Raw genomic sequence first — 14,717 nt, forward strand, 5'->3', positions numbered from 1 at the left:
GTACTGTGATATTTGTGGTTGTTGAACTGGTTACCTAACATACCTGGGTTAAATATATCTGTACGTAAGCGAGGCATCTAGCGAAGAAGATCTTTCATTATTTTACCTAATTATTCACAAGACCAACAAACTTGCCAAGGAAACGATGCAAACCTGTCTTGGCATTTCCAACCCTCGATCTATATAACCATTTCACTCCATCCAACCTGGTTGACTCGGGCATACTTGTTCGTGCTTTCCCTTCCCACCCCTACACAATGACGAAAGCAATGACTAACATCTGTATAGACCTTGTGGGAGCGACTCAGATCAAGAATTGGGTTTGCTATAGCGGTGTCCCTGCATTGCACAGCGCGGAGGAGATCGTTATTAAGTGTCCTTCGGGGCTCTTATCCGCGTATTTTTTGGCCCTCACAATCTTTTTCATCATTATAGTTGCTTTGAGCAGCGTTCTGGAGAAGAAGAAAGCACGCTAGAAAGGATGCTGTTTCGCCTATACTACATAGGAACAAAGTGATCACTAGTATTTCCAACGGTTTGTGGATGGAGTGAGGCACTACCGAAGGTGCTGGTTGTAGCGTGGGAGGAGTGCAGGTACAGGTTGTGTTTGGAGCTTCAACCGGACTCTGGGCACAACCTCAAGGGCAGTGATAAGAGCAAAAACATCATTAAGGGTGACTAGATATTCAAATCTCAGATCCTGCATCGGCAGAGTAGAAGAGTAGTTCTTTGGCCTGATAAACAGGTAATCACCGTGGCGACAAAGAGTTCGCTCTTGAATTGAAATTGAAGCTGGAGCAACGTCAAGACTCCACGGTGCCCCAATACTGAAAATCTTTTGGGTTCTGGTGACACCCAGACTGGCCTTGCGGGTAGCCCGGGCCGCCCCTAAAAAATCTACGCCGAGCACCTAAAGACCCTGATTAACAACCCCAAAGACTTGCTTAGATGCTGATCATACACAAGCGTTGGTACCTGCGTCAGTCTGCACCCTCCATCACATCAATCACCACTCAGCATCAACACGGAGAATTTTAGAGAGACCACTGTCACTCCACTTCTGTTTGCTGGCCAGGTCTACCGCTGCTACCAGATGTGTGAAGCAACCTATCCCAGGTCTACATCCCCTTGGCAGACCTTTCAGAATCCGCGACGTGTTTTTGCATGCCCCACGCCATGAATTTTTGTTTGCTGCCCGACACATCAACCGACGCATCGGTGAAGTGCAAATGTACCATGACTGGTCTTTTGGACAGTCACGAGCACTATCAGATCAAAGCTCATCGAGCAAGGTACAGTACATCATACGGTTAGTATATATTTCTTTTCCTCGTGGGAAACCGCGTCTCGAGACACTCTCAATCTTCTTTATTTACGGCTCACGAGTACCCATTCTACTCGCTTAGCAAGAGTCTCCACCGCCTCGAAACAACTTCAGCGTCACCGCAAGTTGCGAGCAATTTCACTTTGTTTTTCATTGTCGACCTGCCCTGCACATCAGTTTTACCATACACACAGTCACACCACGACATGGCTTCAGAAAAACGCCTTCGTCGGATATCACAATCCAACCCGCGTTCTCCAACAAGCCCCAAAGCAAACGGTCCTAAACGCTCCACCAGCATCCGCCGCGCTTACAACTACTTCTTCCACCCAGAGGGAGAGGTGAAGCACAACAGATCAGTTCCCGAAAAGCAGCCCGAACAAAAGAGTTCCGCAGAACCTTCGAAGCCACCACAGTCACCCGCATCTCAGATCGATAGCCTTCAGAGGGAATTGCAACAATGTCGGAAAGATCTAGAAGAGGCTCGGGAGATGGTTCTGTCCCAGGACAAAGAAATCACGCTCCAAGAAGAGATCCGTCAAAAGCGAGAAGAGGAGTATAAGGCGAAAGAGGATGCACTCAAAAAGAGAAAGGCAACACTGGAGGAGAACATGGTCACTGAAGTCGTGCAACAAATCAAAGATGCACAAAAGGCTGAGCGGGAAGCCGTCAGAGCAGAGCTTACTCAGGAGCACCAAGCCAGTTTGGACGGCATCCACCACAAATACAAGTCCAGAGTGGCTATCATGACTCAAGAGCTGCATGACGCAAGAGCTGGAAATGAGTTCCTCAAAGCCGACTATGAGTCTCAAATCTCGACTCTTCGTGCCCAAGTGGCCTCCAATTCCAATGATCTTGAAGCTGCCAAGAGTGCTCTGGCAGAAACCACCGACACCCTGAAAAATGTGCAGCAGGTCTCCACCCAAGCACTTGAACAATCTCAACATGCTACATCCTCCCTTCGATCTGAACTAGAAACTCAGATTGCCGCACTGACAGCAGAACTATCAAGTGCCCAGTCAGGACTTCAGACTGCCGAGTTGAATATCGACGAGCATGTCAAACGTTACGCAGAGCTTCAGGCTTCCTCGGCGCAAGTACTGGAGGAGGCTGATCAATCACTCGCATCTACCAAAACACAATTAGAAGCTCAAATTGAAATGCAACAAGGAGAGCTTTCTGTGGCAACAGAATCCCTCACTGCTGCCACCGCCAAGGACGAGGCTGGTATATCAGCCCGGAAAGTGCTAGAGGATGATCTAGCATCTGCTAAGACCCAGATCGCAGAACTCACTACAAGCTTGGAAGACTTTTCCGAAGTTAAAGAGGCTCTTACTCAGTCTCAAGCCAAAGTGGCAGACCTGGCAAAGCAAGTTGAGGACTATTCCGCCGTTCAGGCTGCCCTTGATGCGTCTGTTGCAAAGGTTCTCCACCTCAGCTCGGAACTGGAAACTGCAACATCCTACAAGCAAGACCTTGAGGCATCTACAACTAAAGTTGCTGAATTAACCGAGGAGCTTGAGAGTTCCGCAGGTGCCAAAGTGTCCCTAGCAGCTGCGGAGGCCAAGATCAAGGAGCTTCAAACTGAATTGGACACATTTTCTCAGCTCAAGACCGAGCATGAGGCTGAGAAAGAGCGTTCAGCCAATCTCACCAATGACATCGAAGCTCATCTTGCCTCCATTGCAGAGCTTGGTCAGAAACATCAGGATGCGGAAGCTCGAGCTTCAGCATCAGAGAACAATCATCAATCACTTGCTACCGAGCTGGAAGCTTTGAAAGCAGAGCTTGCAGGTGAACTTTCTAACCATGGTGTTACCAAAGACGAATACGAGAAAGTGAGAGCTGCAATAGCTGCACTCGAAGAAGCAAAACTGGCTGCTGATACGAAAGTGACTGAGCTAGATACAAGCCACACAAAGCTCACAACAGATCTGACAGCAGCCCAAGAACTTGTGAAAGCTGCCGATGCTGATATGAAGTCTACCCAGGCTGACAAGGTTCGACTGGTTGAAGAAATAGCAGCGGTAACTGCTGCGAAGAGCGCTTTGGAGATACAGTTGTCCGAAGCAGACGCAGAAAAGTCAAGGATGATTGAATCCGCGACTACTGCTGGAGCTGATGTTTCCAAATTGAAGGAAGAGCTCGATGCGTTGAAAGCATCAGGTGAAACGGAGACAGAACAATCAAATCTGCTTCAGGCTCAAAATGCTACATTGGCCGAGGAAGTAGAGGCTCTGAAAACCCAGATCACAAACCTGACGGAGTCTGCAAATGCCGCCACCACCTCAAAGGATGTTGCAGAGCAGAAACTAGCAAGTATTGAGTCTGAGAGAAGTACCATGGCTCAAGAGCTGGAAGCTCTCAAGGCGGCCAGCGGCTCTTCAGAAATCACTATCAGTACTCTTGAAGCAGAAAAGTCGAAGCTTGCAGCAGATCTCGCAACTGCTGAGACTGCTCGCTCCGAAATCGAAAAAGAATTACTTGCTGCTCAAACCGCTACAACGTCTAACCATGAAGCCCTAGAAAAGGCAAACACTGATGCACAAGCATCGCTCGCTGATTTGCAGAGCAAGCTCACCGCGGTCGAGGAATCTCATAAGCAGACCTTGGCAGAGTTGGAAGCCTCAAAGGCAGCATCGGAGACATTGAAATCTGAGCTCGAAACGCAGCTTTCTGAGGCTCAAGAGGCTCAAAAGGCTGCTGTCGAAGCTCTCGCTTTAGCACACGAGAGCGGTCAAGACCTAGAACGTGGTACTCAGGAGAAGTTGTTCTTTGCCCATGCCGCCCAGCTAGCAGCTGAAGAAGCCCTGGCCAAACTGCAAGACGAAACCGCAGCATCTACAGCCGATGGCGGAAACAAGCTCATTGAAGCCGAAGCGGCCCACCAGGCAACCGTGAAGGACTTGACAGCAGCTCGAGAAGCTGCCGAATCATCAGTTGCAGCACTGCAACAACAACTCGAAGAGGCAAAATCTCTGGTTGATGCCAATGCAGGCCTCGAAGCAAAGTTGGTGCTCTCCGAAGAGTCAAAGAGTGCCGCAGAGAAAGCTGTCAAGGAGCTTGAACTTTCGAAGACTGAGCTGGAATCCAAGGTGACAGAGCTTACCGCTACCAATAAAGGAGATGCCGAAGCAGAGCTTCGCGTGAAAGAGATTGAAGCAGAGCTTGCGTCATCGCGCGCAGAGTATAGTGCTTCGCAAGTGAAAGTAGAAGGTCTTGAAGAAGAATTAGAGGCCTTGAAAGCCAGCCAGAGCACTGTTGAGACCGCCGCGGCGGACCTCGAAGTCAAAAACCAGGAGATTCAAGCCCTTACAGCAAGTAAATCTGCCGTCGAGTCGGATCTAAAAGATGCAGAATCGAAACTGGAGACACTGCAAACAGAAATCGATTCGTTAAAAGCATCAGTAACCTCCGCCACCGACAAGTCCGATAAAGACCTCGCCGCCAAACAAGAACAGCTGAAGAGTCAGACTGAAGAACTCGACTCCGCGCGAAAGGAGCTAGCAGACAAGGCCATCGAAATTGACGAGCTTAAGGCCAGTCTACTGGCTTCGAAGGCCGCAACACCACCACCGCAATCGCCATTATCACCAACGTCTGCCAGAACGGCAGACGAAGACGATGACAAAGCCTCTACCGTCGCTATTGTGAGCAGCGCGAGCAGTGGTGGGAAGAAGAACAAGAAAAAGAACCGCAAGTCCGGTGGCCAGAAGGACCTGGTCATCCCTGAGAATGAGACCGTCCCGGGGCCAGCAGACGACGGCAAGTCCGAGACGACGGTCAAGACTGAAGAAGTCGAAGCCAGCCCTGTCATTGCTGCGGCGCCGGAGGAGAGTGAAGTGGTGAATTGAGACTGCTATTATTTTCCCTTATTACGAGGACCCGTGTGGAGAGCGCAATGGAATGCAGACGCGGAAACGACTCGATGTGAAATGTGCTTAATGACCATCTATGACTGACGTGACGGCCAGCGAAGTTAATGTGGCTGGCTGGCTGGCTGCTTGGGAGCGTGCATTGCTTGCGTGATACACATTTTGAACATGATCTCTCTTTACTTTTCCCGGCCAGGCATTTCCTTTCCAGCGCGTTTCGTCTAGATTAGCGATTGGCATCGGCATGGCATAGGACAGGATGGGATAGGCACAACAATTATGGCAGCTGGGTAATAGTCATTCGTTACAAAGGTAGTACTTTACACAGCATGGGTGCGTGGGTGCGTGCAGAACTGAGATATTGGTGTCCTTCTCTTTCTTACTCTTTCTTCTCATCTGTTTCATCGTTATCCCTGTAACTAACTAGTCAAGAAGTGACCACGCGTTGCAAGCCTAGGGTACTGTAGTCTGTGGTAGGCTGTGCGGCTTCAATGTTTGGTGTCTACGTAGGGAGCATTGCAAGCACGATGGTCATTAAGGGGTTACTGAAGTCTGCCAGAGAAAAATCGAACATCAAAGCCACGATTTATCCTGAGTTGAAGACGCATTTCGTTTTCGTCATTACTTATACATAGGTAGTGGTTTGATCTTCCGTGTGAAGAAGAAAAAGGGAGGATCATACTCAACTCCGCTTGATTGCTGATGTAGGGCACCGACTATTCAATCTTACACCATCCAATTGGTCTCCAACTCATCCATTCTTTTTGTTTGTGGAAGTGATACTCGTGGTATGAGGCTAAGATGTGATCTGAAGTAGAGCCACAATCAACCTCGTCCTCTTCCGCCACCACGTCCACCTCTGATAGCACCTCGGCCCCCTCTTACGTTGCCACCTCCACCTCTGCGTCCACGCCCTCGGCCTCGATCACTACCACGCCCACGTCCGCCGGCCTGTCCGCGAGGATCATTTCCATGGCTAGCGGGCCAACCAGAAGATCTTCCCCGGAAAAAAGTATGGATTTCGGCATAGTTTCTTCCATAACCATCTCTCAGGCGTTTTGCGGCTGTCTGACTAATACCCCAGACGCTGTAACCGTATTCCATGCTGGCCTCAACACAGTCTCTCAAGAGCTCTGTCATCTCTTGTTTGGTCGGCATGTGTTCAACATCCATGATCTCGAGGAAACCGTAGAAGTCGTTGACCTTTTGGATATCCTTCACTTGCGCCGCCAATTGAGCAGCAGCGCCAAAGGGAGGAGCCCCATGAGCATCAAACAATGCATCACACATCACGGTCAGAGACTTTCGATCTGGACCTGTAGCTCTTGCAATTGTTCGACGGAAGAGATTGAAGAACATTAGAAGACGGTACGATGTCGCAGATGCTTGGAAGGTCCTGGACAGGCGATAATCACAAACTGCATCTGTTTCGAGATAAGCGAGCTCTGGCATGTCGGCCCCTTTCCTGTCGAGCATCCAGACTACATTTCGAGTGATAGTCTCTGTGATGATCGCCACCAGTAGATCTTGAGTGAAGTCGACATCTGATATGAGCACGGCCAAGAGCAAGTGGCTAAGGTTGGGACAATGCACTTTGGAAGTCTGACCATCAAGAAAATTCTCCAACATGCTGTTCGCCTTTTGTACGATAGAATTATCGCATGTTGCGAGACAGAGGAGAATGTGGAACAAATGGAAGTAAGATTCAATGGCCTTTTCGGAAGCATGCTTCAGCGTTGTCTTTTGGTCTTGGCGGTGTGAGTTCGAAACGGTTGTATCGCTCAATTTGACGATAATGTCTGTCATGAAGTGATACACGACTTCTGCAGAAGAAGGATTGTCCATTCGGGCGGCATCTCCTATCTCTCTCAGGTAGTTGATGGTGCATTGCTGTACTCGAGAGTAGTGAGACCGAGATAGCGGGAGGGGCATCCACAATGCAGTACCTACTCCTTGAACTGATTTTCGGACTCCATGAACGAAGAAAGCATCCTTAGAGATGAGGTCGAATTCGCTCGCGATCGTCCCTGTCCTGCCTCGGAAGTCGACTCTTACACCGACCCCGAGTTGTGTCTGTTGGAATGGCTTCTTGAGAACAAAACATTGCAGCTCGCGGTTCCGCACGATGTTGAACTTTGAGACTAGGCCAGATGGCCCACCAATCCGATTCCACGTGCGAGAGAAATTGACCAAGGTCTCATCTTCTAGGGATTCGCATAGCATGACGAGAATCTCGTCTGAGAGTGTCGCTATGGGACTTTCGTTTGTCGCGGGATCAGTGATTGGTGTGGCATCCTGACCTTCGTTTGACGTTGGAGTAGCGGTGGTGACAGGCTCATCAATGTCCATTTGGTTAATGTGGCGAGGGACTATGACTGGAGAGACTCTCATTCCCGAATTACACTCACGACTCCAACAAATATACTGACGTGTAGAAGAACCGTGTCTCTCGGAGTATGATTTGAGATTGACGACTTGGAAACCATGGTCCTGTTCGAGATTTTCACTGGTGAAGAAGCTCAGGATTTGGATGGCGATTCCCTTCAGTGTGTATGCAGGCGTGTAACCCTCAGCCGTGTTGAGAATTGTGGCACATATGTAGTCGCCGAAGACATTGGGATGAGTGATTCGCGTGTCACACTTGATTGCCGGAGGCTGGAGGGGAAACTCAAGAGGGATGGTGACGCTGAGGTGAATGGGAACTTGGTTCTCTGGTGTGAGAATCAGGCACGCCTTGCGAATGTTATCCTCATGTGGAATCCATTTGATGAATGGGTACGGGTCGGATTGGAGCTCTGCGATGTCTCGCAGGAGGCGTTGTGCAAGTGCCATCTTGGACGGGCGACAGACCGTGGAAGAGAAGTCTGAAGTCTCCAAGAACAATGCGCTGGAAATTATCGCTGAACAGGCGTTGATCGGTAGAAAAGGAGCACACAATTTGAATGAGAAAAACACTTCGAGCTCAGAGGGTTCAGGAGTGGTGACATGCAAGATGAAAGAGAAAGAGTCAGGTCTATTGAAGCGTTGGATAAACTTGTTGATCGACAAATATAGGCTCCCACGTGAGTCATGTTTGTTAGGTAGGCACAGCCTTGCAGGCGATAGAAAAGTGATTGCGGAGCCTCACGTAACCTCAGAATGTCTTTACACTTGATTTGAGCACAGTAGAGTTACTGGATAATTGTGTTCATCGCGCCTCCATGTGATTGTCGGCCACAAACAAAGAAAAGGGGAAACTAGGAGGCCACAAACTTACTGATTCCACTCACACTACGTTCAAAGGATCTTCTCATGATAGAGAATCTCAGTACAAGATGATTGATTTGAAAGTCGGGCTCATCGGGCTCATCGGCCTCATCGGGCCCATAGTCATGTGGAGAGTAAGAGTGAAGTGAAGTGAAGTTGAAAGAACATCAGTTACGCTCCTTCCATGACAAACGAAGAACGCAGGGCAAGGTCTCACTCGAAAAGAGCAGTGAATGCTTGGCGCTCTCGGAAAGCAAAGGCAATGCAGAAAATTGGTCTTTTCAGTTTGTTTACAGACCTGGTATCCGTCCAGACATTCTTGAGCTTTAATTATGAGTGAAACGCAGATCTATGAGTGTGATGAGCTGCATCAGTACTAACAACGCGCATCGAACATAAGGCATCGAACACAAGGCGCCTGTCATTCTCAAGAGGAAGTGTTAACTACCAAGAGCAGGCCCAAAATCGATAGATCTACTGAGTACTTAGTAGTTCTTTCTCTTCAATAATGCCCACCGTGCCATGCCTCCTCGCGACTACTTTGACTTTCGAGGCTGCTCATGCTGGAATGTCTCTTCATCAAGTCGGAGAGAGAGAGCTTCTCGCCACGTTGCAAAGCCTGCTCAAGCTCCTTCCTCCTCCGCCGACCGAGCTTGAAATTCGCCGTGTAGGCACACTTCTTCTTTTCCTCCGCACACCAGCCGCCAGTCCAGAATTGGTCTCCCTCGCAGGAATTCCCGAACAGGTCGAGGCACAGCACGAAGAACACCAGTGCGCACGTGATGGAGATCAAGTGCAGCGAATTTAGAGCCTCAGCCAAGGGCAGGCAGATAATGATGATGGCCACAGCGACTCTGATGGCCAGACGCGGGCGCTTCTTCAAGCGGGATCGCTCCAATCGTTTGTGGATGTGGCAGAACGAGATTATAGCCATGCAGATGAGAGCCACTCCCAGTCCGCCGCAGTAAAACCATCGCAGGGATCGAGGTACTTCCTCAACGCTACGGTCCTCGTAATGGTGCCCTAGGTCATGCTCGTCGGCATCTTCACAGTCGTGGGCGAGCACTAGCTGTGAAAGTGTAGAAGCCGCCAGGATGTAGCCCATAATAAACGGAAGGTGGGCGGTGATCCACACAGAGCTGCTCACCCAATGCCTCCTGATGGCGTGAACATGGACATTATATGCGTCAATCTCGAAGTATATCCTACGAGCAAATCAGTAAACGAAATAAGAGGCGCCTGTCATATGCGGTACATACCAATTGAAGGTAAAAGCTTGAATCAAACCAAGTACGCCTTTGCCGAAAAATGCATTGATACCAAAGGAAGCTTTTGACTGGAAAAGAATAGTAAGAATGGAGTAACCGAACACCTAATCAAAATATTAGTTCTGAGGCGCGATAGATAATAGATTGAGATACACATACCAGGGACACAAATGCATTGTTGCGCTCAACTCTGTGTTCGATATTGATCGCGGGGAAGAAGTCAAACCAATGGGAAACAGCCTTGAGCAGCGTCTTTGACTTCTTGGTAGCCTCTTTCATCAACCATATCAGCCCGATACCGCCGAACAGATCAATTGCGAGACCGATGAAAATAAGGGCCAGTTGATTGGGCCATTCGACATGGATACTGCCTATCCAAAAGACAACGGAGAATAGTACCAAAAGAGACATCGAGAGCATATAACCTCGTATGTTTGGAAGTGCTATGCCCACGCACACGTACCAGCACGCTGCGAATAATCTTTGGGTGATGTAAAATGCAATAGCGGAAGTGTAGGTTGATTCAAAAGCATAGGCAATATTCTGTTTCGTTGGTGTTAGCTTTTGAAACGTGCTTGTATCACAAGCAGCTTGGGAGAGCACGTACCGTGGTGAAGCCAAAGAGACAGACGAGATAAAATATGACGTTGAATCTGTGCATTATATCGTCGACCTCGAAATTATTGATGATCATTGTCAGATCCGACCAGATTTTCCAGGCTATGTTGATTAGAAATTAGTTTTCATCATTTAGTGAGAAGGCTTTCTCAGTATTCTTACCGATTGAAAAGACAATCACGAAGTGCAGCAATGCCAATCCGCCTGGGTGTTCGACGGCAGTCTCACCGATAATATCGATGACACCCACATAGACAAGGTCCACGAAGAGCTCAAATGACGCGACTTCGCCAGCCTTTGCAGATCGCCACAGAAGCCCCTTGTGGAAATACTGCCTCACCACAGGTCGGTGCAGGAATCTGAGCGCCTCAGTGGAACGATCAGCGTGCTTGTCGCTCGCGCTCGGGTGATCACTGTGGAGAGAAGTGGTTTCCGAATCCTCATCTTTCGTCCGAAGATGGGCAGAATAACCATAGCGATCGAAACTGGCATCGAGAGCTACAGCGTGCGATGTGAGGTGATGCAGCTCTGCAGCCAGAGCATCGAGCTCCGACTTGACGTGTTCGATATCGGAATAGACCTCGCCGTGCTGCTCCTTCAGCTCATCTCTTCGTGATTGATGGTGGTCATGGAGCGTCCGGATCGCCTGAGTTTCGCTGTCAACATGAAGTACAATGCGCGAGTAAAGATGAAATAGACTTACTTCCAAGTGGTCAGTCGATCCCTGAAGTAACACATCAAATTCTTCCGGCTTCTTCTCTTGTAGGAGTTCTTTCTTCTTTTGTTCTACAGCTACTATTAGTGGAGTCGACAACGTTGCATGGGGGTAAGATCTAACCCAAGTGCTCGGGAGAATGACAAACGTGGACGGTCTTTCCACTGTGAGGATGAATGAACTGGGTGAATCTTTTGGAGTGTGGGTGAGGGAAATGAAGGTGGTGATGATGTTGTGGAGTTGCTGTTCCTGTCTCGAGATCAGGCGTGTCTGTACCAGTTTTGGCCTCTTCTTCAGCGGTAGTAGCCATGATCTGCTATCTTCTTGTCACGGCTCACGAGTCTCGACTTCGCTTGTTTAGCAAGAGATCTCGGGGAAATCTCAAGATTACGACGAGTCGAGATGTTAAAGGACCAAATATCCCACGATCCCTTACACGATCGAAGAAATCTTGCCCGGAGATGAGTGAGGTCCATCTTGCTGACTCCGCGGAGCGGCTGAGATGATCGTCTAACCGCATCTGGGAAGCGGGGTGGGTCACGGTGGTCTGTGCTCGTTAGTCAGCCTGCTTAATATTGACTGCACAAGCAAATCAAGCAAAATTTGGAAACGCGATATCTCTCGGCGTCGCGCCTGATTGCCTGGGCATACGGATAAAAATCGCAATTTTGAAGCTCTAACAATTACTGATTGGAGAATGTGGGTTGTACCACAATCGCATGCTTCTTTGAATAGTGACTCGCAGCTTGTAGTTGTGACTGCTTACCTACTAGGTAATGGTTTCTATTATGTTATCAGACATCAGGATTTTGAGGCGGAGCTGTCCAGCCTCGCGTGATATGCACTCGCTTCGCTAATCGAACAAACGTGCTTGCAAACTCATACGCCCGCTATTATATACACACCATGGGGGTATCTCAATCATAACAAAATTCCAGTGGTATGCGTCTGCTGGCATTCAAATTCGGCCGATGCCGCTGAAAATGCAAGACTGGTCTGAAGATAGGACTGACCCTGACCTCGTTTTCCCATGTTCATCCCCGAGATTGCCACAAGCTGACAACCATTACAGCTTCAAGATCATCAACTCATCGAATTTTTTTGCCCTGCGCTCGCTTGCGTGGGGCATTGAGGTATGACAGATCGTCTCCTGACTCCTGGTGCCCACCGTCACCGTTAGTGGATGGAGTGTCCCGTTTTCTCTTGCGTTCGGAGGGACTTGCTCTAGGCTCTGCAGGCTTCTGGAAACTCCGGACCAATGCGTCCCTGGCATCTTCGTTCGTCAAGTCTATCTCATCATTATCATCATCACTCTCGCCGATGACCCAGTCGGCATTGCTCGCTTTCTGGATCGAACCTGGTTGCACTGGTTTGTTCCGAGGTGTCGAAGAATCGCGCACAGACCTGGCGGACGATCCAGTACGTCTCTTAAACGCATCAGCCTCCAGATTTTGCTTCTGATCTCGTGCTTCGACTTCAACTCTCCAATCTTGCAGTTCTTTTATCTCTTCGCGCATGCTATCGCGGCCCTCTTGGAATTGTTTGAGGAGAGTATCCTGTTGTTCTTGCAATTTGTTGATGCAGGTAGTCGAGCTATCTTCCAACGACTGCGATCTGTTATCCGCGTCTGACGTAGATGCTTCAAGCTTCGTGAACTTCTCATTTACCATGTTTTCCAGGTTCTCAGTCTTCGATTCCAAACGAACATAACCTTGCTCAAGTCTCGGCAGGACTGGTGCGATATATCCGATAATTTGTCGATGGAGAGTTTCAGTTGTCAAGTTATCAAAGCGAGTTCTTAGCCACTGGTGCTGATGTTCGGCCCTTTCCATCTTTCCAGCCAGCATTCTCGCCGACTGGAGTGCTTCTCGGTCCTGGCTCGACATTTGAGCACTGAAAAGTGTACTTAGCATTCTGTCATGTGATGAAAGTTCATCCTTCAAAGCTTGGATCCGGGGTTCAATGCTACTGCATTTTTCATCATGCCCTGTGGGTTTTCTTTGCAATTTTTCGACTTGTAGCTTCAGCTCCTCAACTTGAGAAGATAGTGTTGCAATAACTTTGGCGGCATCACTGGCATCGCTGATCGTGGTGGGAGTGCCGTCACGTTGATCGGGAACCTTCTTTAGAGCATCGACCTGTGACTGAAGTACGGCAGTTTTCCCTTTGGTCTCTTCTATCTCACGAGTAATGAGATCGTGAGATGCCTCGATCTGATCGGTTTTTTCTCGCCTCAACTCCTCTAGCATTGAACGTAATTCTGCAGTCGCATGCTCTTTCTGATTCTCCGTGTATGGTTGAGTTTCTAGTGCTGCCAGCCGATTTTGAATTTCCGCCAGTTTTTTGTGAACTTCAGTGATGAATTCGTGACTGGGAATTACTGCGATCTTCTCATCGACTAATGCCACCAAGGCGGCATGTTTATCTTGGATCGAGTTGATGTCCCTCGAATGTGTATCAACCAAGACATCTAGAGATTCCAGCTGAGCTAAAGTTGTTGAGACATGGATTAGGTTGTTTTGGGCGCGTAGTGCTTCAATCTCAGCCTTGCGCGTACGATTCGAATCATCGAATCGTTCAGTGAGTTCTTGTTTAAATTGTTCGAACTCTCGGCTAGTGACTGATTCAGAGCTACCATGAGTGGAGGCTGTCGGGAGCTCCTTGAGAGATTTCAACTCTGCTGCCAGTTCGCCATGGACCTGGCCAGCTGCCTCGAAATTGATCTTCTGAGACTGTATTTGGGCCTCCAAACCCTTAATAGCAAGTTGGCTGCCTTTCTTTGACATCTCTTTCTGAAGATCTTCAATCTTAGAGTCAACAGTATGAGCTCTCTTCGTGGCCTTCTCTGATTGGACAGTCAGCTCTTTCAGTAGACTTTCTACTTTTCCCAGTAGCCTTTGTAAGTCTTTGATCTTGGGGGCTTGTTCCTGGTCCTCACGTCGGACCATCTCGAGGGAGTTGGCTAGATTGTGAGAGTCTGGTCATGGCCGGCTTTGTAACTGGCTGACCTTATCCTCAAGAGATATTATTTGGGCTTTATAACCAGAATTTGCTGCAGTGAGGGTTTTTACTTGAGTGTCGAGTTCAGCAAGTTTCGCACTGTATTCAGTTCGCATTTCTTGAATATCTCTTTTCAAAGTGTCGTGCTGATCCTGGGACTTTGTCTTAGGGTTGTCGCGACTGATAAGACCGAAGAGCAGTCGGACCAAGTCATGTGCAGCGGCAGATTCAGCCTCAGAGGAATCACGTACAGCCTTCTCGGTGCGTTCGAGCTTCGAGTCAATGCTGGTCTGAGCCTTTCGCGCTTGTTCGATAATGATAGGGAATTGAGCGGCCTGTTGTTCGGCGCGCTTCAAATCGTTGGCCGTAGTCTTCGATTCCTCCCTAAGATGTTGTTTCTTCTTTCGGTACAGGCTTACATCGCCGGATCTCATGCCCAACTTGAGGAATGCGTTCACCATTTGGTTAGCATCGTCATACGAAACGTAGGTTGGGTTGTGATCAAAATTGTATGAGTGCAGCGGCGTGGATCCGCCTGATCCAGTGCCAGGCGAATCAGCTGTGAAGTGTGTCCGTCCATCTTGCGATGGGGACTTTGGGTCGGTAGGACGGCCAGTCGCATTTATAGGCTTTAGCCTGGTCAACCTCGGATCCATTAGATTGATTGTGGT

General features: G+C 48.9%; 5 protein-coding genes across 5 annotated transcripts; 1 reads left to right on the forward strand and 4 right to left on the reverse strand.

Annotated features, from left to right (window-relative positions):
• Positions 1 to 1,530: 1,530 nt before the first annotated feature.
• LTR84_004063 (uncharacterized protein) lies at positions 1,531 to 5,178 on the forward strand (the record flags this gene model as incomplete). The annotated part of the gene is made up of 1 exon (XM_064847642.1): positions 1,531 to 5,178. One exon carries the CDS (start codon positions 1,531 to 1,533, stop codon positions 5,176 to 5,178), a length of 3,648 nt encoding a protein of 1,215 aa, XP_064704754.1.
• Positions 5,179 to 6,024: 846 nt separating this feature from the next.
• On the reverse strand, positions 6,025 to 8,031 carry LTR84_004064 (uncharacterized protein; the record flags this gene model as incomplete). The annotated part of the gene is made up of 1 exon (XM_064847643.1): positions 6,025 to 8,031. The coding sequence occupies one exon, from the start codon at positions 8,029 to 8,031 to the stop codon at positions 6,025 to 6,027; it is 2,007 nt and encodes a 668-aa protein (XP_064704755.1).
• Positions 8,032 to 8,947: 916 nt separating this feature from the next.
• On the reverse strand, positions 8,948 to 11,356 carry LTR84_004065 (uncharacterized protein; the record flags this gene model as incomplete). The annotated part of the gene is made up of 7 exons (XM_064847644.1): positions 8,948 to 9,650; positions 9,705 to 9,817; positions 9,873 to 10,256; positions 10,321 to 10,433; positions 10,494 to 10,977; positions 11,035 to 11,117; positions 11,170 to 11,356. 7 exons carry the CDS (start codon positions 11,354 to 11,356, stop codon positions 8,948 to 8,950), a joined length of 2,067 nt encoding a protein of 688 aa, XP_064704756.1.
• Positions 11,357 to 12,134: 778 nt separating this feature from the next.
• On the reverse strand, positions 12,135 to 13,994 carry LTR84_004066 (uncharacterized protein; the record flags this gene model as incomplete). Its single annotated transcript, XM_064847645.1, has 1 exon — positions 12,135 to 13,994. One exon carries the CDS (start codon positions 13,992 to 13,994, stop codon positions 12,135 to 12,137), a length of 1,860 nt encoding a protein of 619 aa, XP_064704757.1.
• A 33-nt stretch (positions 13,995 to 14,027) lies between these two features.
• LTR84_004067 (uncharacterized protein) lies at positions 14,028 to 14,702 on the reverse strand (the record flags this gene model as incomplete). Its single annotated transcript, XM_064847646.1, has 1 exon — positions 14,028 to 14,702. One exon carries the CDS (start codon positions 14,700 to 14,702, stop codon positions 14,028 to 14,030), a length of 675 nt encoding a protein of 224 aa, XP_064704758.1.
• Positions 14,703 to 14,717: the final 15 nt, after the last annotated feature.

The sequence above is a fragment of the Exophiala bonariae genome (genome assembly GCF_035927105.1).
Source record: "Exophiala bonariae strain CCFEE 5792 chromosome Unknown scaffold_18, whole genome shotgun sequence".
Classification (NCBI taxonomy): domain Eukaryota; kingdom Fungi; phylum Ascomycota; class Eurotiomycetes; order Chaetothyriales; family Herpotrichiellaceae; genus Exophiala; species Exophiala bonariae.